Source organism: Pezoporus wallicus, unplaced genomic scaffold (genome assembly GCF_028554395.1).
Source record: "Pezoporus wallicus isolate ANWC-B61680 ecotype Strahan unplaced genomic scaffold, APGP_CSIRO_Pwel_v1 contig_7545, whole genome shotgun sequence".
NCBI lineage: Eukaryota > Metazoa > Chordata > Aves > Psittaciformes > Psittacidae > Pezoporus > Pezoporus wallicus.
This window is the reverse complement of record NW_026642398.1, coordinates 1,776,825-1,801,965: the sequence shown is the minus strand read 5'-3', so window position 1 is coordinate 1,801,965 and position 25,141 is coordinate 1,776,825. Positions and strand designations below refer to the sequence as shown.

Here is a 25,141-nt window from a genome sequence, read left to right as displayed (position 1 = left end):
TTTACGATCTATTGGCTAAAGTTTGTTCAACTCTTCTGCCACATTAAGACTGCTTTGCCTTAAATGTCCAAATCTTTCAGTAGAGATACAAAGATTGATTTAGGTGAAGAGCTAACTTTAAGTTAAAAAAACAGAGAAATTACAAAACTTCTTCAGGAGCTCAGAGACCACCTGCTTGAAATGAATACTACTTAAAGGATTTCCACCACCGCACACCAGTTTCCAGCCAAGATGTCACTGGCGTCTACCTAAATGCCTATAAATCTCAGAAATGCTGCTGAAAACTGCACTGGGCTGTATTTATTTATTTCCTTTTCTTAACACAAAGTATACACTGAAATCATTGTGGAAGATAGAAGCAAAATCACTGTTATGCAACAGACTGTGTAGGAAAGGATGCAGCCAGGCCAGAGGGCAGTTACTACTGTAGCAACTGGTTGGGATTGTGTGAGTAGATAACCAATACTGAAAGGCTGAGACTGATAATGTCCCATTCTATTTTAATCACACAGTCCTGAACTGCTCTTAGGAAAACCCTGGAAAAATCTGTACAACAGGGGAAGTTTGGACTGGATATAAGGGAGAAGTTCTTTACTGTGAGGGTGGTGAGGCACTGGAATGGGTTGCCCAGGGAAGCTGTGAATGCTCCATCCCTGGCAGTGTTCAAGGCCAGGTTGGACAGAGCCTTGGGTGACATGGTTTAGTGTGAGGTGTCCCTGCCTATGGCAGGGGAGGTTGGAACTGGATGATCTTAAGGTCCTTTCCAACCCCAACTATTCTATGATTCTAAGAAATGAATCTATTTGTTTTCAAGCTTTTGAAATTAAATGAGCACCAAGTGTCATATGTGTAGACATAAAACAACAAACCCCTGTCCTATTACTGCATGGAACATTTCTTTAGTCATACCACAGTGTTATTGCTGGCAGAGCAAAGTGGCTGCTCAAGTCAAGTGAATGGACCACAAAGGAAGAGTGTAGGAGGACAGAACTCTCTAATGACCAACACAGATGGATGAAATCAAAGCAGTAACTTCCTGAGCACTCTATGGACAAGATATGTTTAGATTGTCACCACAGCTCATTCTGGCGGTCTTCTGCATTTTAGTCAGTCTAATACACAGAAAGATAACACCACCAGACTATTCAACTGTGAGGGAGTCTGAATTACTGTGATTTATTAGCATTAAGGGTATTTTAGCTATATTATTAATCAGTGGAACATGTGGATGAGTTAAGAAGCAAGGAACTCCCTTGGAAGCTAATGACTTCATCAAGGTTTGTATAATCACTCTGTAGTAAAACTTAGGCTTGAACATCTCCCAGTCCTGAGTTCAAGTACACAGTCATAAGCCCTCGAGGTACAATTCTTTCTCTTAAACTTTACTACACTTTGCAGCATTGCCTTTTTGGAGTGAGTGGATAAAATGAACATGAAAGAAAACTCCAGCTTTATAACCTCAAGCAAAGAACACCTTTTCCCCTACCAACTAATTCAAATGGAACCAGGAATACAAGTCCTACACAAGGAACTCTTTCAGAGCTGAACACAGGAAAGGCCTTCATCTTGAGCTCAGGAATCACGGAACAGAGCGTGCACTGTGCTTTTCAAGGAGAAATGGTATTTGTCTTTCCATCCTTGCTCATAGCTTTGCTTGTTCTTAGCCCACATCACTCACCCATGAACTCAGGTCCTTTCACAGGCCAACATCTCCTTCATTAAGAACATCTTAAAGAGTTGTAATACCGAAATTAGTACAGATTGCCCAGAGAAGCTGTGCCTGCCCCATCCCTGGCAGTATTCAAGGCCAGGTTGGACAGGGCTTGGAGCAAGCTGCTCTAGTGGAAGGTGTCCCTGCCCGTGGCAGGGGCTGGAACTGGATGAGCTTTAAGGTCCCTTGCAACCCAAACCATTCTGGGATTCTATGAAATCAGGTGAATAGATTTACTGTTTCTCCTCTCCTCTTTGCTGCATTTTGACTTCTGGCTCCTGCTACATTTCAGTCTGTTCTAGGTAACCTGCTGGAAGTCTCTCTCACAGAAGAACTATACCATAGGATCTTTTTCTGCAGGCTAAAATCTCACTTAAATCAGGCTTCTCTTGTTCAACAGAGGGTTTTTTCATTCAGATTGAATTTTCAGCTACTCGGTACAACTCAATTGGCAACTACTTCAACTAGAATCTGATCAGCACCTTAGAGAAGAACTCTCATGACACTTCACTGCCATGACCAGGAGTTAACCACAATATGTGATTTAAGTGCAATGATGTTATACTATAAATCCATGATTCTGAGGCAGAACCTGGAAGCTCACTGAGAAGCCCCTCTTTCAGGATGCTAAAATCCTTCAGTTCCTACAAGGAATCTCTCTCCAAGAGATCCGATTTCTTCTTCACAGGGCACGTTACTGGATATATCTAAACCCTGGATGCAGTTACAGTTTTTTAGAGTCCCTATAAGCAAACACATTTTTTCCCTCTTTAGAGAGGCAATGGCATTATTATGCATTCTAATACTGCACCAGCATTAGCAGAAACTTCTGCCACCATACCACAAGGCACTTGAGCTACACCCCTCCTGATGTTAAAATGCTATTCGTGTTAGTAACAGGGAACAAACAAACTTCTCTTTAAGAGACCTATTTCCCTATTAAAGGTGTGTGTCCTGGGGTTTATTACTTACATGACTTAAACTGTCTGCTTTAACATCTCAAACAGTGACCATCTTTTTAATCACCTTTTAATTTCCTTCATTAAATATGCACATGCAGAAGCTGCTTTGAACTAGAACAGCTCAATCTTCTTCCTTACTGTCATGCCCACTCCACTTGGCTCTTGTTCCCACTCTGCTCAGCACTTGTCAGGCCACAGGTGGAATACTGTGTTCAGTTTTGGTCCCTGCTATACAAAAAAAATGTGGACAGGGTCCAGAGAAGGGCCACAAAAATGATCCAAGGACTGGGAAGCTGTGTGAGGAAAGGCTGAGAGAGCTGGGCTTGTTCAGCCTGGAGAAGAGAAGGCTCACTCAAGACCTTATCACCCCTTCCAGTACTCAAAGGGTGGCTATAAATAAGATTGAGCCTTCCTTTTTACAAGGAGTCACATGGAAAAGACCAGGGGTGATGGGCACAAGTTATTCCTGGGGAGATTCCAACTGGACACAAGAGGGAAATCTTTCCCAATGAGGACAATCAGTCATTGGAATCATCTCCCCAGGGAAGTGCTGGACTCCCCAACACTGGACACTTTTAAGTCACCTGGACAGGGTACTGGGCCATGCAATCTAGGTCATGCTTTGCCTAGACAGGTTGGCCCAGATGATCCTTGAGGTCCCTTCCAACCCGGGATTCTATGACTGATTCTTTCCAGTTACAGCTCTCTCCCCACAAACACCTAATTCTATTGAGCAGTACCTGAATAACCAAATGCCACAAGTGGCTGCTTAGAACCACAGAATCATTTCGGTTGGAAAAGACCATTAAGATCCTTGAGTCCAACCGTGAACCTAACACTGCCAAGAACCCTGCAGTGCCAAGACTTGTTCAATCCTCTTCTTGTTCAATACTGTCTGAAACAAATGGGCCTGAAATGTCATATTCTCTAGCACTGAATGCAAAGTAACATTGAGCTACAAGTAAAGAAACTTATTTCCATGGACTTCTCTAGTGCAAAGGAGGCAAATCCTATTTACTCCTCCTAGCTGTATTTATATAAGCAAGCATAGGGCAGAAGAAACCAAAGATCTCCGTGTCAGAGTTTATGTTAAAAGGGAGCAAGCAAACTACAGCTTTACTGGTTTTACTTCATTAAGAGCTTCTTACAATCTATAATTCACTGGGTAAAATACTAGTTTTGGAAGCACATCTATCAGTAAATAAATGCATCCCTTTATTAATTTAGGCTAAGGTTTGCTATTTCAAAACAAACTGCTGGCCAAAACAAGCTCCTGTAGACTAGAGAAGAACGTTTTAATATGGGGAGTTCAAGCAAAACAGCAGGAAATCTACTCCATAAAATCATAGTAAAACTGGCATGCTGCTCCTTACACATTTGATGTACTATTTGCACAGAGCAAATAGTCTGAACTTGCTGTTTCCTGACTGTATGCTCTTGGCTAAGTACAAAGAATTCCTTCTTAATGTAAAGACAGAAGTTGAGGGAGAAGAAGGTAAAAGCTGGAATTATCTCTTTGAGGGATAAAATTATCACTATTCTTTAAAAATGAGGAAAATGTGGTAGGCACCTTACTTGCACAGAGTGAAAGACAATGTCCACTGCAAGGAACATGGAACTTGAAGAAGCAATGCAGACAAGTATCACCAGAAGAAACAGAAGCAGAAGCATGTAATAAGAGGCGTGTGGTGAAACCTGGTTCAGTTGACACACAGCTTGGGTCCCAGGCCCAGCACACTGCTGCTCTGGACTCCTGAAACCAACTTCACACCATTCACTAAGTTTGAAAAGGCCTTTGTTGAGAGGGAAAAAACAAGTAAGAAAATGAAACCCCTTCTATCTTTGTATGCTTTGGAATATTGAAACACTTGGAAAGAACAAGTTTTCGTTTCACTAGACCAGAAATATTTCAAGGTAGGTTAAAAACCATTTCAAAAAGACACACAAGGAGTCTTTCAGTATCAGGATCATTTGCAACCCTACACAACTTCAAATACTTTCAGACCACGAAATCATGGTCCACACTGGGTTTTCGCTACTGGTCATTCCCCCACCTTCTGGTGGGGAATTCACTTCCCCTGCAACTAAGGCTGTAAGTACTATAAATACATCTGACTGCTTAATTTTCCTGCTGAATGCCTGTCTCAGCTTTTGCTCTTTAGCTTTAGCATCAGGAGAGGTCTAAACAAAGGGGAGCAATCTCAGGCAAAGCAACAGGCAGAATTAATTCATGATTACAACTATCACAGGCATGAAGGACGTTACAGCTGTCACTAAGTTATAAAAGCTCATTTTATTTGAAGCCCTTCGCTCTAAGTCATTTAAATGTCACCAGAGAAAAGCTCTTATTCTGCAAACCAAGATAGCATCACCCACAGCTGGCTCTGCACTGGATGCTGTCACTCTGCTGACCTGCAGCTCTTGGGTTAAGCGAACATAATGTACATCTGTTGCCTCCGTTGTTCCATACTGATGGATCCAGTTACACGTGACAACAGGAGTGACACTTCTTCCTGTCTACATCAAGTAATACTTCAGTTATAGCAAGCTGATTCCTTTGGGGACTGAAGAGATTCTTGTGATGAGTCAAAAACCTCATCATGCAACTCCATCTCCACAATCATGTCACACTTACTGCATTTCAAATCACGTTGGGGGCAAAACCCCTCAACAACAGAACAAGTATGTCTGTGTTTTATGTACCCTTATTATAATAAAAGAACAAACCCTCAAGATTGAATAATAGATGCAATGGCTTAAATCATTCCAGTACTATGTCAAGTGTTCCCAGTGTAACATAGTATAAGAAATAAGCACAATGATTTCAGTGTGGAAGGATATATAACCTTACTACAAGAAGAATACCTAATTGGTTTTGATTTTGGTATTACGAAGAAAGAGAAGGGCATTTTCTGGTTTAATTTTCTTGCTTTGTTTATGGCATTAGGAGCCAGCTTTGTGCCTTAAAGCTTCCTTGCCATTCACTTGGGTAACCAGCTCATCTCCAGCACTGCTACTGTTGTGGTGCTACAGCAAAGCTCTCGTTTGCCCATCATCCACCTTTATGTGATGCCCTAACCGCCAGTTAAGTGGTATTACAACTAACTTCCCTATGTTCATGCCAAATCACTACTTTCAGAGTAGAGAAGTGAGTTTGTGCTCTGAGACACTAGAGTACTTCAGATGTACCACATTAAGCAAAAGATACCTGCATTTGCAAAGTCAAAGTGACAGCAGTAAAGGCTCGTGAAGTAAGCAGTTCTCACTGCTTTTAACAGTAAAAGCATATCAGCATTCCTAGAAAAATCCAGAGATTAGAAAATCCTGAGGTGGCAGAGGAGTAGGAGGTTTAAGATCAGCAATGAACAAGCACAGCACTCATCACTTAAGAAACTTCAACTTCCAGCAGCCAAAACGAGCCACACAGGTATGAATCAAGAGAGAACATGCTGACCATGCTTCATGCTCATCTACCTTATCTACCATGCTTGCTTGATAGGGACTGAAGGAACAAGAGCTGCTATTGGAGAGGTAACAGTAACTGAGGAAACTCTATCATACCTCTGCAACTTGATACACGTTCTAATCCCAGATCCTGCCACCTATTTTCTTGCACAAAGGTCTGTTTACTTGGGCTTCCTATGCCGAGGGTTGAATCTCAAACATCTTTAAAAGGAGGTTAAGGGTGGGGAAAGGAATCTGAAAAGTAGGAAACTGGGTAAACATCTACAGATCTTTCCCCCTTCTTTTGTACGGAACACGTTGGCATTTTGAATATATGCCACTAAGTGCTCACACTACTGTTAAAGTGGGGCTGTAGTAAGTCAAGGGTGGACACTGGACCGAGTCCCAGTGTTGGTTCCTGAGGTTCACAGACAAATACTAGAAATCTATAGGAAAACATAATATTAATACAGGTTTGCACTGAATATCTCTTTAATATTATGCATAAGGATTTCAAAATGTATTTTCTACTCCAGCACTGAATAAATCCCTCAAAAGTATTTAAGATCCTGTAAAAGAAACTGTCTTCTCTCAAGTATAAATACTTAAAAACCTCACAGTAACTGAGAGAAACCTTAGCAGTCTCTGAGCTATAGGAACAACCTGGATCACCTCCCATGCTCATCCTTCAATTAACTCAGGATTTTCAATAGTGAAAATTAAGCGCTTTGATCTGAACAGCAGTAACAAAGAAATACTTGCTATTAAGTTTCTTCTTTCCCAAAAGCAACCATTAATATTTAATTGCCTATTTTCACTTTTCAAAGCTTCATAATTAACACACACTCAGGTAATTTAAGTTCTAACCCACAATATTCTACTTCATCACAAAGTGCAGTGAAGATACTGACATACAGCTTTGCTTTGAAGCATCCTGGCCCTGCGCTCCCGCTCGGAAATGAGTGTTTTCACAAGTGAGACTACGTAGGAGAGCTCAAATAAGTTTCTCTTTAGAAACTGCACTACAAAGGCAGCAGAGCTACGAGTCCTGGCAAAGTCAACCACCACACAGGAAGAAGTGAAACAAATCAGTGACAAGGCTGCCTGAACGCCTGCTAGCTTTATAAATAAGGTTGCATTTGATTTTATGAGCCTTACCTGACACAGAGACTGTGTGTGACCTTACTCCTTGCTTCTCGTTGTTGGCCAGCCTGTAAAAGAGAGGTTGGAAGCGCTGAATGCTGTACATTCTTCCCGGTCCCATACACTGGGAATTCCTCCTAACAGGGCACCTACTGTAATTAGCAGGGCCAATCCATTCCCCACAGTGACAGCTTTGGAGGGGGAGAAAAGTCAGAAAGGAATCTACCATTTCAAACCCATCGGGGGGAGGGAGAGCAGAGGGAACGCGCTCCTGTTTCCATCAGCACGTCGATGCACAGCGAGAGGGCAAATAGAAAGGTGAAACCAAAACCCAGGTTTAACAAGCTTTCAAGATTAAACTGTGCGCTTCTAAACACGGTCAATATGCGTAATCTGATGGTGCTTCTACTTTCTGTATCATCTATTGGGAGTACGAACAGCTTTTGTCTCCAAGATGACTTATCCTGCACAATTTAAAATCAATTTAGATGTCAAGCAAATAAATCCAAAAACCATTTAAATGTAATTAGGGATAATTGTTCATTAGCACCAGAAATTCCAAAGAATTCTTCTATTTCTTTTCCACAGAAACACAATTTTAACTGTATGAGAGCACTGCACTTCATGCCTTCAGAAATCTGGAATTTCAGCTGGCAAAGGCACATCTTTCCAGATGCAAGATGCTGTTGACTACCAGCTTTATGTATCTGAAAAGAGCCCAGTCCTCTGCTGCCAGATGAAGAGCATAGGCAATGCCCTTGTTTAAACAGACTCAATCACACAAATTCGGTTTTGATAAACTGCCCCCAAAACAGGAAGAAGCTTTTCTTTTACTCCTACTTTATCGCAGAAAGCCCTATAAATAGAAAGGATAAACTTTATGTAGTTAGTGAGTTATTGTGTTCCTCAGTTGTATTTTTTTCTCTTCCATTTGAGTGCATACAAAGTTTATCCATTTTACTGCTTCCAGCCTCAACTTTATTTCCTTTTCCTGCCTTCATTTTCACCCCTCTCTTTCTGCACTATGAGAAAGCAACCTGGCTAGCAAAGGACTGCAGCAGGACCTGTGTAGGAAGAACAAGCACTGGTATCCGAAGTGGCTGGTTTCTTGCAGATTGAGGAACAAATTGTGTCCCATACTCTATCCAAATGGTAAAATAATAACGCTGGACTCCTTCCAGGAATCAAGGAAGAAACAGAATGAGGTGGCTGGGGCAAAGGAGGGACCATGTGCCCATGTGTCCCAAAAGGAAGAGAGAAGACACTATAAACTGCTAAATTTCATTTGGTCTTTCAGCAGTTATCTTCTGCTGCTGGATCCTGGTGATGCTGCTTGCTAAGGGTCAAGGAGACAATGTGATGATACGTGACTTTAAACCAGGTCTGAGCATGGCTATTGAGAAAGCAGCCAGATTAAAAAAAGCAGAAAAAAACCAAGTGGCTTGGTTAAAGGACTGAAGTTTAGGAGGCCACAATAACGAACTGCCTGTGGAAAGGGGAGACACCCATCCCAACTTACTAGATAGGATGGAAACCTATCCACTGGTACCAGGAGTGTGAAGAATCAGGAGGAATTAATGGGCTTGCCTACCACTGTGTTATGGACTACCAACTCCAACTACATAAGAAGTATTCTTCGTTCAAACAGAGCTTAAATTAGAAATCTTTTCTTATTCACCTTAAAGCCTGGGAAGGAGAAGAATGCAGAAGTATCTTAGCATACTATAGATACATCTAATATATAGCATATATAGATCTAATAACAAGAATTATTAGATGCAGATAGCATCTCCAGCATACCTTGGGTATAGTATCACCGTAAAACTAGCCAGAGGAAAAAATGCAAGATCAGCATTTTCTACAAATCCACAGTTACTGTTGGAGAAGAATGTTCTACATTACTATATTTACAACAATAGATTAAGCAGTGTTTGCTGTGTGAATGGTATTCTTTCTTACACTGAACCCTGAGATCCAAACTTCAACTGGCCCCAGTACGGAAGCTTTATTAACAAACGGTGACATGGCAGAATCATGATAGACAGAAAAATGCTTTCTGTGTTTCACATAAGAAGAAAAGGGGACAAATAGGAAAAACAAGAGCATGGACTCACTGAGATTGAAACCGCAATTCAAAGCTGTTCAGCATCACTCCTATAATTAAATATACCCATGGACACAAGCTAAATTGCCTGAATCCCAGTCAAGTGTTTTCAACTTGCTCCTTTGGTTACTGTCAAACATGATGGATGCATTATGCACTTCTCCCCCCAGACTGCATTTCTGGTATCCTTAAAAGTTTAATACTTCTGTCAGTCATTTATGCCCCCATGGTCCCAAATCATCACCTGCTATTTATGCTAGAACCCCAAAGCAACAATCAAAATGAAGCACGTATAAAAAAAGTCCCAAAGCGCCATTTAAGCAAAACTATGTTTAAAAATGTTTTGTTCTTAAATATGTAAGAAAAGGAAGCACGACACTTACTTTGGTATTGATGGTAAAGCTCTTTCACCTTCTGTGTAAACGAGAAGAAAACAGAATTAAGACATTTTCAGGTTTCCAAATAAGCTCTCTCAATGCGCAATGTAACATATACATGCCTGAAACAACCATCTTTCAGAGCAACCTCTGGTGATTCAAGACTCTTCTATACATGTATTAAAAGCAGTGCCTCAACACAACTCCTGAGCAGTGATGCAGACCTTTTGGCAAACTCTTATCTGAGAGAACAAACTAGAATATGTAAGTCCTTATTCATTCTGAACAAATACCTCCAATAAATCACTTGCAGAAGGTATGACAGTATCTCATCTCTAGAAATGCTTCTATCTCCAAGATGTGCTAAGTCCTAGCATATAAATAAAACAATAAAACTTCCAAGTAGGACAACTGAAATAGATCATTAAAACACATAATTTATCGTATGGGTTGAGATTAGATGATAGTAATGCTGAGTAGCCAGAGATGAAGTTAGCTTTTTGTAATCTATTTTCAAATCTTTGCCAGTCTTTCTATGATAACAGTACTGCTACAGGTTGGGCAGAGAAGAGATTCAGAGCAGCCCTGCGGAGAAGGACTTGGGGGTGCTGCTCAATGAGAAAATGAACATGAGCCGGCTTCAGTGTGCGCTTGCAGCCCAGAAAGCCAACCGTATCCTGGGCTGCATCAAGAGGAGCGTAACCAGCAGGTCCAAGGAGGTGATCCTACCCCTCTACTCTGCTCTTGTGAGACCTCACCTGGAGTATTGTGTGCAGTTCTGGTGTTCTCAACATAAAAAGGACATGGAACTGTTGGAACAAGTCCAGAGGAGGCCACGAGGATGATCAGGGGCTGGAGCACCTCCTGTATGAAGATAGGCTGAGAAAGTTGGGGCTGTTCAGCCTGGAGAAGAGAAGGCTGCGTGGAGACCTCAGTGCAGCCTTCCAGTATCTGAAGGGGGCTTATAAGGATGCTGAGGAGGGACTCTTCATTAGGGACTGTAGTGATGGGACAAGGGGTGATGGGTTCAAACTTAAACAGGGGAAGTTCAAGTTAGAAATAAGGAAGAAGTTCTTTACTGTGAGGGTGGGTTACCCAGGGAGGTTGTGAATGCTCCATCCCTGGTGGTGTTCAAGGCCAGGTTGGTCAGAGCCTTGGGTGACATGGTTCAGTGTGAGGTGTCCCTGCCCATGGCAGGGGGGTTGGAACTGGATGATCTTAAGGTCCTTCCCAACCCAAACTATTCTATGATTCTATGATTCTAAATCCATCCTCATGGAAATGCTGCTGAAATGGCAGATCAAAGCTGGTCTTATAGACGCCTACATGGTTTCTGGGTACAAACTGCTCACTTTGGGCAGTGTTTCCAAGTTGATGCTCATCTTATATCTATTTGGGATATAAGTTTACAGCTTATATCCCAAACAGACTATGAGACGTTCATTAGTACCCTTGTAGGTCTGAAGTCAAAATTTGTTACTAACAGCATCAGAATAAAAGCATATGTTGTTTTTCACAGGTTGAAACCCACAACATTTTGCCCAATTCTATTTTCAGTTAAAAACATGGGATATGCCTGATGGTGCTGGGATGCCTGTGCCCAAATGCTGGCTGTGGGGCTGCAGGGCAGACCCAGCGCAGGACCCAGCTGAGACCCTCAGCCAAGCAGGGGGCGCCGGGGTGGAAAACAGGTTCCAGGCAGGGTCAAAGGCGGTGCAGGCAGAGGAGGAAGAAGCCAAGGAGGGAGCAGCAGCAGCGAGACCCCAAGGGAGGGAGGAGGAGGAGGAAGCAGGAGGTGCTGCAGGCCCGGAGCAGGGATCCCCTCAGCCCTGCAGAGACCCCGCGGGAGCAGAGACCCCCCTGAAGCCTGGGGAGGGCCCCACGCCGCAGCAGGGTGGGGGGATTCAGGCCATGCAGAGCCCCAGAGGGAGCTGGGGCACGGGTGAGGGGGGAGCAGTGGGCGACAGGGGCTGTGCTGGGCTGAGCGCGACCCCATTAGCACCCCTGAGCCTCGGGGAGAGGGACTGGGAGCGGAGCAGTGAAGGTGGGGATGGGAGGGGAGAGCAACAGGGGAGGAGCTGCTCAAACTTTGCTTCTCACAACCCAAATCTATTTCAATGGGTAATAAAAGTCATTTATCTCCAGCCACGTCTGTTTTGCCCCTGACATAACAGGTAAATGATCTCTCTGCCTTCATCTCAACCCATGAAGTTTCTCAACCTGCTTTCTCCCCACTGCCCTGCTGAGGAGGGGCATAAGAAGTGGCTGAGGTTGTTGCTGGCCCTAATCCACCATTCTACTGCCCAACGTGGAGCTTCAGGCATTCAAGGCAGCAACAAAAAGAGGTATTGGCCAAAAAGGCTGACAAGAGTATCAGCAGTGCAGCGATGGGGGGAGCTTGCATGCTGGTGCTGGGAATGCGCTGTTCTAAGTGATGATGGGACAAGGAGAGTTTTACTGTGTATAAACTGTTCTGTTTCTCTTTAGGGTTTTGTGATGATGATAGGGCTGTCAAGCACTGGAACAGGCTGCCCAGAGAGGTGGTGGAGTCACCATCCCTAGAGGTATTTAAAAGAGGTGTAGATGCGGCACTTCGAGACATGGTTTAGTGGTGGACCTGGCAGTGTTTGATTAACAGCTGGACTCTACGATCTTAAGGGTCTTTTCCAGGCCAAATGATTCTATGATGTTACTTTATAGATTTTGACATTGGGAATTTTTGCTGATATAAGTGGAAGCCATAAAGAATGCACGATGAATGTGTGTTTTAATGACAGTTATCAAATGTATGTGTCTCAGAGGCAAGGGCGGAATGGTGTGGAGGCAGCTGAGACAGGCACAGGGCAGCCCCACCTCTGTTCCCACAGCAGCCAACCCTGCAGCTACCAAAGCCTTGGCACAGACATCCAGTACCTTCCACCACTCCTGTAATCCCAGCTCCAGATCCCGGATTCAAAGGGAATGTTTCAATGTAAGGGTGAGTTCTCCATAAAGGAATTACAATCAAGCAACTATTTCAGTTGCTCAGGTGTTTGTTTTCCCCAGTTTTTTTAAGCCTTTTATAAGCATTTTGACGACTTTGCGTTACCTGTGAAACTTCTTTCAAGAGATTAATGGATACAAAATTCAGCCACTGGAATTAAGACCACAGCAAAGCTGCTGAGTGCACAGCTCCATCAGTAAAGAGCCATTTAATATCAGTTTCAACTTTAATCCGTTGCTTCAGTTGTGCTCTTTGCCTGTAAAGGGTTAAGTGTGATCATGGATACAGGCATTATGTTTAAAATGTCCATGTTGGTTTAAGCAGACCTGTATACCAAAACATTTATGGAAAATACAACAAATTGATTGGACATATGACCAATACAGCCCAGGTCTTAAACTTTGCCAAGAGCTCTCACCAAAGTAAGAGAAACTGGATTATTAATGGATAAAAAGACAGATAATATCAAAAACCAAAGGCTCTTTTAGTAATCAAGAGGGATAATTTATGAGGAGACTTGCAATAAACAGGTACATTTACAACAAAGAGTGGATGGGAAAGCTCAAAGAGAGGTGAAAACACATCTCTCGGATGAAGCCTTGCTACATGATTTGTTTCTGATGTGCTTTATACAATCAAAGCTCCCTGTGGGAGGGATCTGGGAATGCAGCTCATGGTGGGGACAGCTCTCCTAGGAGATGTTTAATTAACGTGTTGAGTATTGCTATGAGACTTCACACAAAGGAACCTCAGACAAAAGAGCCCCGCGACTGGTTTTAACTGGAGGGAGTCCCTTCATGTTTGCATAAAGAGGTGGGTTCCCAAAGTGCTATGTGATGTCCCTTGAACTCAATCACTGCTCTTTCGCTTGATGTTAAAGTACACCAATAAGAGCATCACACAAATGAACACACTCCATTAAATACACTGATGTATTTTGCATTCATGCCTACCACAACCCACAGTGCAAGGCATAGTTGTGCAACAAAATAAAATCAGAGATCTAGCCCTTCACAGGGTTTAGTGGGTGTAGATGATGTAACAGCAAAATCATCCGTTACATCTGATGATATAACAGCGAAGCGGTAAGTCATGTCAGAGAAGGACAAGAACTGGAAAGAAAAAGTACAAATAGAGTGGGTGCATTTTCTGTCACCTACAGCAGTAAGTCAGGACCCATGCAGCCCTGCTAACCTTAGGTGGCAGCTGCTTGTAAGCATCGTGAAAAGTAAGTATTGAAGAGGACACAGTAAATCCTGTAGAGATTTTGCCAGGGAGGTGCTCTTACGGTGGGTAACAACAGCATAGGACAGGGACACCTTCCACTAGAGCAGGTTGCTCCAAGCCCCTGTATCCAACCTGGCCTTGAACACTGCCAGGGATGGGGCAGCCACAGCTTCTCTGGGCACCCTGTGCCAGCGCCTCAGCACCCTCACAGGGGAGAGCTTCTGCCTAAGAGCTCATCTCAGTCTCCCCTCTGGCAGGTTAAAGCCATTTCCCTTGTCCTGTCCCCACAGGCCCTTGTCCAAAGCCCCTCTCCAGGTTTCCTGGAGCTCCTTTAGGCACTGGAGCTTCTGTAAGGTCTCCCCTTAAGGAGCCTTCTCTTCTCCAGGCTGACCCAGCTCAACTCTCTCAGCCTGTCCTAATGATGTCACAGAATCACAGAATGGTTTGGGTTGGAAAGGACCTTAAGATCATTCAGTTCCAACCCCCTGCCATGGGCAGGGATGCCTCTCACAAGACCATGTCCTTTATGAACGTCTTGACTGCCCCTGATTGCTACTGTGGCAGTTTTGGCTGCTAGAGCTCCGGCTGAAAACCACCAACCCAGTGAGTATGAGAAGGAAAGTTTGGGGAGTGAACAAGGATAGTGATAAACACCAAACCATGATCTTTCAGAAACAAAGAGGCACAAAAGACAATTGCTCACAGGTACAGAGCAGTCTGGTGGAATGAAAATCTGGTTTCTGGTGCCTAGTGTAGTTTAAAACAATAAACTTGCATTATCACTGATGCTAGCTTGTCTATTTGGTGTTGAATTTTGGTGCCAGTGGGTCATCAGCATGGAGCTGTGCACCACAAGAGCTGAGTGTGTGTTGAGGGAGGATGAATTTCCTTTGTGCAGAGAGAAGGCTGCATGACTACCAGAAATTGTAACAAAGGTGCTTGTGCTGGAGCCTAAGGTCAGTCACTCTGGCAAAGGATCAGAAAAAAGGCAGAAAAACGTGGCTAAAAGGGGAGTGAACTCTGGACTGAAGTGCTTCTGGGACAGTTCATGCACTTTCTTGTATTACAAATAGGGAAGAAGGAAGTAGTTTATTCACTGTTTAGAAACCAAAGAAGTTGGATGAATTTCTACAAGTAAAGATCAGCACAGGAAGATGGAAATTTCTGCCTTAAGCAGCTTTGCTTGGATGTTATTCACTAATTCTAATGAATTTTAATTCAAATTCTCTCTTCAAAGCCAAGTGCACCTGCACCTTGTGGCACCTGCCTCCAGCTTGTGGGTTGCTACAAAAACAATCAATCGATAGTACAAAAAGCATCTCTGCTTTAGTTCTATTTCATGAGAAAACCTCATGACACTTCTCATGCCTAGTCAAATGAGTCAAAACCATATCCAGATGCATTCTAACCAACCTCCGAATTTCCACTTGTGTATTAGGAAATCACACTTCAAGATAACATATACTTGTTAGGAGTGCCTTTAATTATAATTTACTTCTACTAGCTCAGTTTAGAGTAAAGCAGTGATTACTGAAAACCAGTCCAAATTAAGTCATTTTGGACGGAGTAATATATCAGCGTTTCTCATAACAGAAGTACCTCATGGTTCATCTCTCTGAAAGAGCCTCCGAGTGAGGGGTTTGCTGCTACCTTGTGTCTTCTTTTCAAGCGCAAAGTAATCTCTTAGTAGATACAACTATAGCAACTAACAGAACGAAACACCTCCTTACCTTTCTGTGGCCTGATGATAAAAGATTGCGTAGCTCCATTCACCAGCCGGCAGTATCCGTCTATCAAGTCAGCCATATTCTCTGCAATGGTTAAGGATGGCGCTGTCACTGTCAGAGGCTGAAGAAGGAAAAAAACAAGGCACCAACAAAGAGGTATTATTGCAGTTGCAAACACTGAGTAGGACAGCTGTGTCATTGCATCAGAAGTCCGCTCACCCACATTTTGCTGTTTACAGTTTGCAAGCGTGTGTAAAGAACCACGAGATTCTTGTTTCACCTTTCATGTACCAAATGTAAAACACAAGGTTCAGAAAGCACAACCAATAAAGCCCTAAACCCAAATGCAATATTAATCTGGGCTTATTAAGTGCCTTGCTAGCTACATTTCCAGTCAAGCACCGTTCATTCACCACATCTGCTGTGGCTTTACAGCTGGAATTATGATAGTTCTGAAGACACTTATTCCTTAAAGCTCTTACAGGTGGTATCAATCTTCCACCCTTCGGCAGCAGATTATTCTTTGCCCTAAAAAATAACCTTCACAATTGCAAAAAATACATAAAAAGACAGACAGTGGAAAAAGAGACGAGAGACATAGAGACATGCTATTGATTTTAATACCACCATCATCCATCATCCTCTGCATAGATTTGCCCACTTGTCCTAAATCCTTCCCTACCACAGTGATTGTTTTCCAGTGCACTGGACCAAGGAAGAGATTCGATTTCACTTCCAGCTCTGCCTCCATGTAACACGAGGGAACAAATTTTCCCTCTTTCATACTTCCCCTTTTTCACAAAAGTGAAATTGCTCAGTTTCCTCTTTAGGAAGTAGCATCATACACATAAGTAGGTATTAAGTTGGATTTACGAGTTCATATTTTTACATTAGGCTTCTTTTACACATATCAAAGTCTACAAGCCACATATGCAAAACCTAGTGATATGGTTTAGTGTGAGGTGTCCCTCTCCATGGCAGGAGGGTTGGAACTTGATGATCTTAAGGTCCTTTCCAACCCTAACTATTCTATGATTCTATGTAACGAGCTCTATTTAAACACCAAAAATATCTGACTAGAATAATGACAACTGCTCACACTCAACTTCCCTTTCCCCTTTAAGGACATAAAAAACTAGACAACCACAGAATGCCCAGAATGCAAAATGTTAAAACCTAAAGCACTGCCTGTAACTGCAGGAGGAGCAGTTTAACAACAACTGAAGTCTCTGAACACATACACAGATGAGCAGCCCCCAGCTTAAACCTGCACATGCGAAAGTGAAGTGTACATTTAGTAAACCATCATTATGCTGACAGTATGGACCAGAACAAAAGTACAATATACAGAATATCTTCATTAAGAATATACTCATCTTCCCCCCTTCCCAGGCAAACCAAAACTAGGAAGTTTATCACAAAGGTCACTATCATACCTCAGGGGCACCTGCTATCTTGAGTTGCAACATCCCTTTTCTGTCTTTGTCTTCACTGTTTGAATACTGAATAGTTTGCACTTGATTGAAGTCTGCTAGATGAGTTGGCTGCAGAAAGGCAATGGAGAAAGTGAGAAAAAGGGCAAAACTACAGCAAGATACTCTGCCTTTATTCCTGATGCTGCAAAAGCAGAGGTAGACTTTGACCTCCAAATGACACCTGTAGAAGTCTGTCCCTCTGTTTCCTTCCACAGTTTCATTAGGCTCTGACCAATGACACATACAAATACTGCAGAATGAAACCAAGCACCAAGCTTGCCTACAGAGGTCACTGTTAAGTAATTCCAGACACATGTTAAAGCACATGAAGTACACAGTAGGAAAAAAACTCTTGGAGGTCAAGACTGGAATCTCAACAGGTTACCACATGGAACCTGCGCTCACAGCATACCTAACGTGCCTCTCCATAGCGCTGTAAGGTACGTTCTTGGCTAGGCAAGGACTCCTGATCTCCAAACCTTTTCACTACCTTAATTACAACAGAAATTGGACATGGGCTCAACTTAAATCATGACTGTAAAGGTCCCAAATGTTTTGCTAGAAGAACCTCTTTGAACTAACTTCCTTGCACCATGGAGGGGTACAGGAAACACTGTAATACAGTCAAGATCAGGTAATGAAAAGGCTATTAGGGGTAAAAAGTAAAGCAAATGAGCCAGCAATACCAGACACTGATTCAACACGCTCTTCTTTACACGTTCTTAAGAAAAAGAGTAATTTAGAATAAGCTGCATGTTTTATTAACAGAAAGTCACTACTAATGCTTTACATTCTGCAAGCAAGCACCTCACTGGGTACAACAGCCACCAAATTCAGTGCTAAGGCTGACACAGTTTCTCTACTTAACCCAACTGCATTTTCTCGGATCCCAACTCAAGAGTTAGTATCTGAGTAACGACTGTAGATGCTCTTCTGTGTTTAACTCAGACATAAGACTTGCCATTTCCCTCTTTAAGTTCAGTTCACAACAGGTCATGGTTGTTAAAGAGAGTAACTGAGAAAAGAAACCAGAAGCAGACTTACATTTGCCCCCTTGTCTGTAAGGTAACTGATTCCTTCTTCCGGACCGATTGCCAGTTCCACTGAAATAATCCAGCTTGACTTGAGAATCAAAGGAGAAAGACAGGGCAGAATTTCAATAGTAAGACAAGACCCTGCTATGGAGCTATCCTCCAGTTTCAGAACAGCACTTTTTAGTCATTCATCATTAGAAGCTTTTAAACTCTTCAAATGATTTAAGATGTATCAAAATCAAGTAGGTTTGTAAGTGGCAAACTCCTCCTGACTCGCTTCCTGGGGATCCCTGCTACTCAAAGTGCATTTCCATGTGCTTTACCTTAGGTCTACACGAGCACTATGTACTTCCTGTATTTGCTATTCTCATGGACACTGATGTTCGTGTTCTAATTTCTACTCGAGGATCTATTTTCACAAAGCTTGCAGAGTTAAGGCTGTTTCTCAAAATTGGTATGAAATTGGTAGAGATTAAAAGGCATCAGGGGAGAAATGACAAGCAGCAGCAGCTGAGAGGTCTCATTTCCTCACAAAACCACCTTCAAATCTGCTTGATTTTCACACCGGAAGCACCAATAACAGTATTTAATAACATCCAATTCTCACCCTACTAACGAATGGTGAGTTTTTAGCAGTCAATTGAGAAAGTTTTAAGTAAAATCAATAAATACACTTTGTTGTTAATGAAATCCAACCACCGTCATCAAACCAGGAACTAAGCAAGCAGTGAGCTGCAGGACTAAGCACACCTATTAGTCATAATGTATTCTGGTGACTGGCCCCTTGCTTACTTACACCAAGAGCACACTTGAAGCATTCCTTGTCAAATCGGTACACTGGAGAGAGGATCTCAAAGAACTTCAGAATACTTTCTTCTCTGTTGAGGTTGGCAAACTGTCGAAACGTTTGTTGGATTAATTTTCGTAGTGTTTTGGCCTGGGTATTAAAATGTTCAAAGATCAGTTATTTCAAATCTAATCACGGCTCAGAGTACCCCTGACAGGTTCTTTATCAATCAGAGGCAGACTATTCCCAAGAAGAGAAGCTTCAGAATGTAAGAATCAGTTCTGCCTTCTAACTTCTGCTTGGAAGAACATTATCTCTGCTATACATTAGAAACATAGAACAGTTAGGGTTGGAGAGATTATAGAGGGATTATCTAACTAATCATCTTTTGAATAAATGATAATAAAAGACAACATGTAACCTTTACAGGAACTATTTTTCCAAGACTCCTCATTTCTCCCAACTTAACTGTGCACTAATAAAAACCCACAGCAACGTACACCTTTCTACTAACGCAAATCAACTTCCTTTTACCTGGTAGTAATGACACAGCCGTAGCTGTAAAGCCTGGACAAGGGGGAATGGCTTTAAACTGACAGGGAGGAGATTTACATTAGGTATTGGGAAGAAGCTCTTCCCTGTGAGGGTGCTGAGGCGCTGGCACAGGGTGCCCAGAGAAGCTGTGGCTGCCCCATCCCTGGCAGTATTCAAGGCCAGGTTGGATACAGGGGCTTGGAGCAAGCTGCTCTAGTGGAAGGTGTTCCTGCCCATGGCAGGGGGTTGGAACTTGATGAGCTTTAAGGTCCCTTCCAACCGAAACTGTTCTATGAGTCTATGATACACAAAGAGCACGGCCAAGCAGCAGTGCTGTCTTTAAGGCACTGTTTATTAAGCTAAACACAGGAAGGTTTCTTCTCTACTGAAGTAATGAAAATGGAACGCCTGTTGACTCAAGAACATTTCCTCTGTAGTTGAATTAGACTGACCCACTCTTTCTTGAACACAGATAAAAAGAATTATTTGCAGCATGCATAAGCTATAGTGCACTGTCCAATGATTTTAATGTTTCCTCCTGGAGAAACCTCCCTAGACACTTGCTAGGACAGCACTTACTTTGTTTTACATTATGTCCTACAGACATTCTATGATCAGCTAAAACACAGATGTGTTTAAACTCCCAACTTCCTTAGTTATTTAATGAGCAACCTAAACAAAGCTGAATTTTCTATTTTTGAACCCTTGTCAATCACCTCATACTTTGCAGGGTGAAATTATTTTGATTTCCATTTTTTCCAGCCTTCTGGTCTTCCTATACATAAAATGATATCCTCTGTTTAGCTGGCATCTCCTAATGTGTAACATTAATCAATCCGATTACCGGTGCACTACACTTCTAAGCTTTACCTAATAGGGACAAACTGAACATGAGCTGGCTTCAGTGTGTGTTCACAGCCCAGAAAGCCAACTGTACCCTGGGCTGCATCAAAAGGAGCGTGACCAGCAGGTCCAAGGAGGTGATCCTACCCCTCTACTCTGCTCTCAGGAGACCTCACCTGGAGTATTGTGTGCAGTTCTGGTGTCCTCAACATAAAAAGGACATGGAACTGTTGGAACAAGTCCAGAGGAGGCTGCAAGGATGATCAGGGGCTGGAGCACCTCCTGTATGAGGATAGGCTGAGAAAGTTGTGGCTGTTCAGCCTGGAGAAGGCTGCATGGAGACCTCAGAGCAGCCTTCCAGTATCTGAAGGGGGCCTATAGGGATGTTGGGGAGGGACTCTTCATTAGGGACTGTAGTGACAGGACGAAGGGTGATGGGTTCAAACTTAAACAGGGGAAGTTCAAGTTAGAAATAAGGAAGAAGTTCTTTACTGTGAGGGTGGTGAGGCACTGGAATGGGTTACCCAGGGTGGTTGTGAATGCTCCATCCCTGGTGGTGTTCAAGGCCAGGTTGGACAGAGCCTTGGGTGACATGGTTTAGTGTGAGGTGCCCCTGCCCATGGCAGGGGGTTGGAACTGGATGATCTTAAGGCCCTTTCCAACCCAAACCATTCTATGATTCTATTAGTTTTCTATTTCATGGGCACGAGGAGCCCTCCTTTGCCTGCTACTTCAAAATCACTGGTCTTCACAAAGCAAGTCAGTTAATAAATTGAACCAATCCCAGATTATTTTTCACAGGGATTTCATTTTCATTAAAAAGCAGACCTGCTCTTCCTTCCCTTGTTTTTCCTCTTGAAATGGCCAACATTTTTTTCATGGCTTTGCAAGGTCCTGCTCAGCTTCCCCTTCTGATAATTCCTGCTACTTCTTTCTGCTCTTCTCACATGATTTCTAAAGAGCAATTTCCTTTGTTGGTCAGTTTTCTGGCTCCGTAATATCATTTTTGAGACAGTCATTCATTCTTTTATGTCTGGAGCCTTTCACCACCATTTCTCCCGTTAGCAGAGAGTACAGTTGCAGATAATTGCTTGAATTAAAATGCAGAGGGATTACTTAAATCCACTTGACTTCATTAGCTGCTGATTTCAGGAGTCTCTGGAAACAAAAGCCCTTCACAACAGACCTTCTCTGTTTATTCATTTAAATGACAACTTAGAAACTTCCTAAACCGTAAGTTGAACTCTGTTATCCCTGCTTACCAAAATCAGCACTAAAATGTCAGTTTATGATTTATACCTTTCACACAGGAATGGTGAAGAGAGATTTTTACCAAGACAATCGCATCAGACAGCTATAGCTGTAGAAGTACTTGGTGACCATCCTTAATCCCCCTTTTCAAAGCATGCTGAGAAAAATCTGCATTCTTTATTCCGGGAACATATGGACTTCAATGGAAGCGGCACTCAACTAACATTTATAGTCTTAGCTAGGATTAACCTAAGTAGAAATTACTGGCAATCTTCCTTGAATGAGTTAGATACTGGAGCAATGGAGGCAGAATATGGTTTACTGAGTTACTGCTAAAAAGATGCTGTTTTCCTTCATGTCCCCTTTCTCTTTCTCCAGAAGTCTCATTTCACTTTTAAGAGGAAAACAAAACATGTATTTGATACTAAAGGACTTGAGGTCTTGTTCTGAACTTCTGTGCATAAGGTTTGAGAGGCTGAGGTGTACCTGTGCTCAGTAAGGCACATATATCGCTACTCTCTTAGCTCTGCCAACTGCACATCTCTGCTACTGGGATTTATAACCTGCCTACCAATCTGACAGCTTTGCTATTTTATACCATGACAGCACAACTCCACAGCAATTCCATTCTGACTGTATGGTGAAAACAACTGTGCAATTTTCAGGTTTCTTATGTAAGTGGTCCACAATTGGCTGGAATTGTAATTACCTTTACTGAATCTAGCAAACTCTTCGGGAAAAACCTTCTTAAACCAACATCTTTCCTGAAACAGAAACACACAGAGCATTAACGTAACAACCACTGGACAGTATTACAGTGCCCATTCTCAGGGGGGTGGTTTGGGTCTGGGTTTGGTTTGTGTTAGTTTTTAACTAGCAGATCCAATATAGTCACTGATGTTCATAGTAAGGACCTTAACCATCTCAGAGTAACAAACGCCATACTCCTAAAATGGTAACCAGAGCCACTCCATAGCAAACGCAGGACAGTGGTATCTTCTATTTTAAATTCAAAAGGATATTATGTGAAATGTTGACTTGGGCACACAAAAGTCTTAAAATTAAATCTGGCACATGTTTTAATAAGTTAAAGAATACTGGAAAAATATTCTTACAGTCAGGTGAGAAGGGAACAACATGAAAACTTCTATTAGAATAGACCAGAAGATACAATAGAAAGGAAAGGACTTCCGTGGTATCACCTCAGTAACCACATTGACTGCAGTTCCACTACTGCTTGACCCTTTGCAGCAGTGTAATTAGAGGGTTTTTTTAATCCCTACTCTCACTTTTTCCTCATTTTGAGTATTTAAGAAACCTCCCTTTTTGCCTCTGTAAATCAGGATCTTCACTCTGTCCATAAGCCTGGATTCTGCAAACTGCATTACATCAAGCTCACTTTCACACTTCGAGATAGGGCTGCAGCCCTGGTTTGAAAGCCAGAGCTGGAAGGATTAAATACTTGTGTGTCTCAGATGTGCTGCACCCAGCTTATGTCTGATGTGTGGATCACTACAACTAAAGACTGGCCCCAAGGAAGACGCCTGAGAGAAGTTAGTGCAGAAGATCATTGTACAACCAGCTGTAACGAATGCTGCGTGACTGTGGTACTGCTTGTACAGTATCAGCAGAAAATCTGCAGGAGAAAAAGGAAAAACTAGCAGAAAAATGCAAATAAGGAAAGGACTCGGAGCTTCCTGCCCCTCAAAGGTGTTCCTGACCTTTTCCTTTTACATATAAGATGTTACAATCTCTTTTAAACATGTTTATCTGCTTCTGAAACAAGTATGAGAGCAAGCTTTCCATGACTGCATGCTTTGAGCAGACACACAGATACACGTGGAATTTCTACATTTGGCAAAGGGAAGAAAAGCCACAGTATGTATTTACTGCTACCTAATGGCACGAGAAGAAAGCCAACATTAAAGTTAATATAAAAAGCCTACTCAATATAATAACCCAGGGTATTTTTAAAGACAAGTAATATCCCACTTCACAAAACATACTAAAACCATCCTCATTAAAAGGAGAATGTTCATACGCAGCAGCACATGCTGGCATCTGTGCAATGACAGTGAGCTGAAAGATTATAGAACTTTCATAAATGCTAATTCCTTTGATGCATTTCTTCTCAAATGCAAATGCTCTGAGGTTTATCATCCCACACGGTTAAATAAATCTAACACACTATTACCATCTCAATAACATGCAAAGACATTTTGACAAGGGATGTATTAGTTTAACATTAAGCATTTGAGAGAGAAATGGTGTGTTCGAAGACGAAGCACCCTGCATCGCTCCAGTATCACTCATGTTAACTACCAAAGCACAAGGCTGCAACAAGCTGATCTGTTACTAAGGAGAGTTGTAGAGCAGCCCTTGGTACAGATAACAAATTCAGCAGAAATACTTATGCAGAGCACAACAAAGCAACTCTTAATAAAACAATTAAGAATAAATACTAATAATGTTAATAAAGCTCATCCTCTGTTTAACTGTGAAAACAGATTTCTTTACTGGAGGAGAATTTAACACAAGAAGCATACAGATTTCATGCCATGGGCAACAACAAGCTCTGGGTACCTATAAATAAGAGAATTAACCGTTGGAAATTGGAACATACAAAGAGTTTTAAACACAAAACCCTTCAAACCTGATGTTTTCCCACTTTTCAGCTGCACTGCGTGGGGTGGCATGGCCAACTCGGGACACACACCAACTCAGTCCTCCACATTAAGAACTCAGACATCTGTTTTCTGATTGCCAGCAAGAGATAATTAGCAGCAAGATCCTGGTTCATGCAGTTCTATGACAGCTTTGTTTTTAACCTCATCTACTCCATCCCACTCGTGGGCTTACATGCAAATGCATTTTTTAATGTATAAACTTCAAGAGGATTAATAGAACACCAGCTACACACAGATACCGCTTGTCATAGAATGATAAGCAGCTTTAGGGAACATATATCTTTATTTCTGTTTTTCATCTCAATTGAAGTTACAACAAAAAAGTAATGTTAGATTAACATAATAGACTTTAACATGCTTTTGACAAAATTGTGGCTGCAGCTGTTCCTTCATATAGCTCCCATTTTTGTACTTGTAATTACCCCTGTTCTGTGCTAACAGGCTTCACATTTATCATGAAGAAATTCTTCTTTCATTACATGAAGGCCCAACTATTAAAGGCTACTTAACAGTTTGATTCTATCTAGCATTTCCCACCCAGATTGGGGCTTGTATGAAAATGCGATCAAAGACAAATATCCATCAAATAGCTGTGTGACAAAGCCAGGCTAGGAGCAATCACAGCAGATGCAAAAAGTGCCATTTAAAAATCACACTCAGCTGGTGAAGTGCCTCAAGATGGACTAAAACAAGTGAAAAACCTCAAACAAACCAAAAGCCTCACTTGAGAAATAAATATGACCTATGTAGATAACCCCTTTATAAGCTCTTAAGGTGGTAAGATTGAATAAGAACATTTTGGGCATCGCTGGCACTTTCACAGACTCTTACTGGCTTGTAATTATCTACAGC

General features: G+C 42.2%; 1 protein-coding gene across 26 annotated transcripts in view; it reads right to left on the bottom strand.

Annotated features, from left to right (window-relative positions):
* PTK2 (protein tyrosine kinase 2) overlaps positions 1-25,141 on the bottom strand; it is a 201,516-nt gene that overhangs the window by 52,809 nt on the left and 123,566 nt on the right. For all 26 annotated transcript variants that reach the window (XM_057429733.1, XM_057429734.1, XM_057429741.1 and 23 more), the window contains 7 exons: positions 22,312-22,366; positions 18,984-19,124; positions 18,198-18,275; positions 17,115-17,222; positions 15,682-15,799; positions 9,748-9,778; positions 7,276-7,328 (listed from right to left, as the gene is read on the bottom strand). In XM_057429733.1, the coding sequence (XP_057285716.1) occupies positions 7,276-7,328; positions 9,748-9,778; positions 15,682-15,799; positions 17,115-17,222; positions 18,198-18,275; positions 18,984-19,124; positions 22,312-22,366 (584 nt within the window). The remainder of the gene's footprint in view (positions 1-7,275; positions 7,329-9,747; positions 9,779-15,681; positions 15,800-17,114; positions 17,223-18,197; positions 18,276-18,983; positions 19,125-22,311; positions 22,367-25,141) is intronic.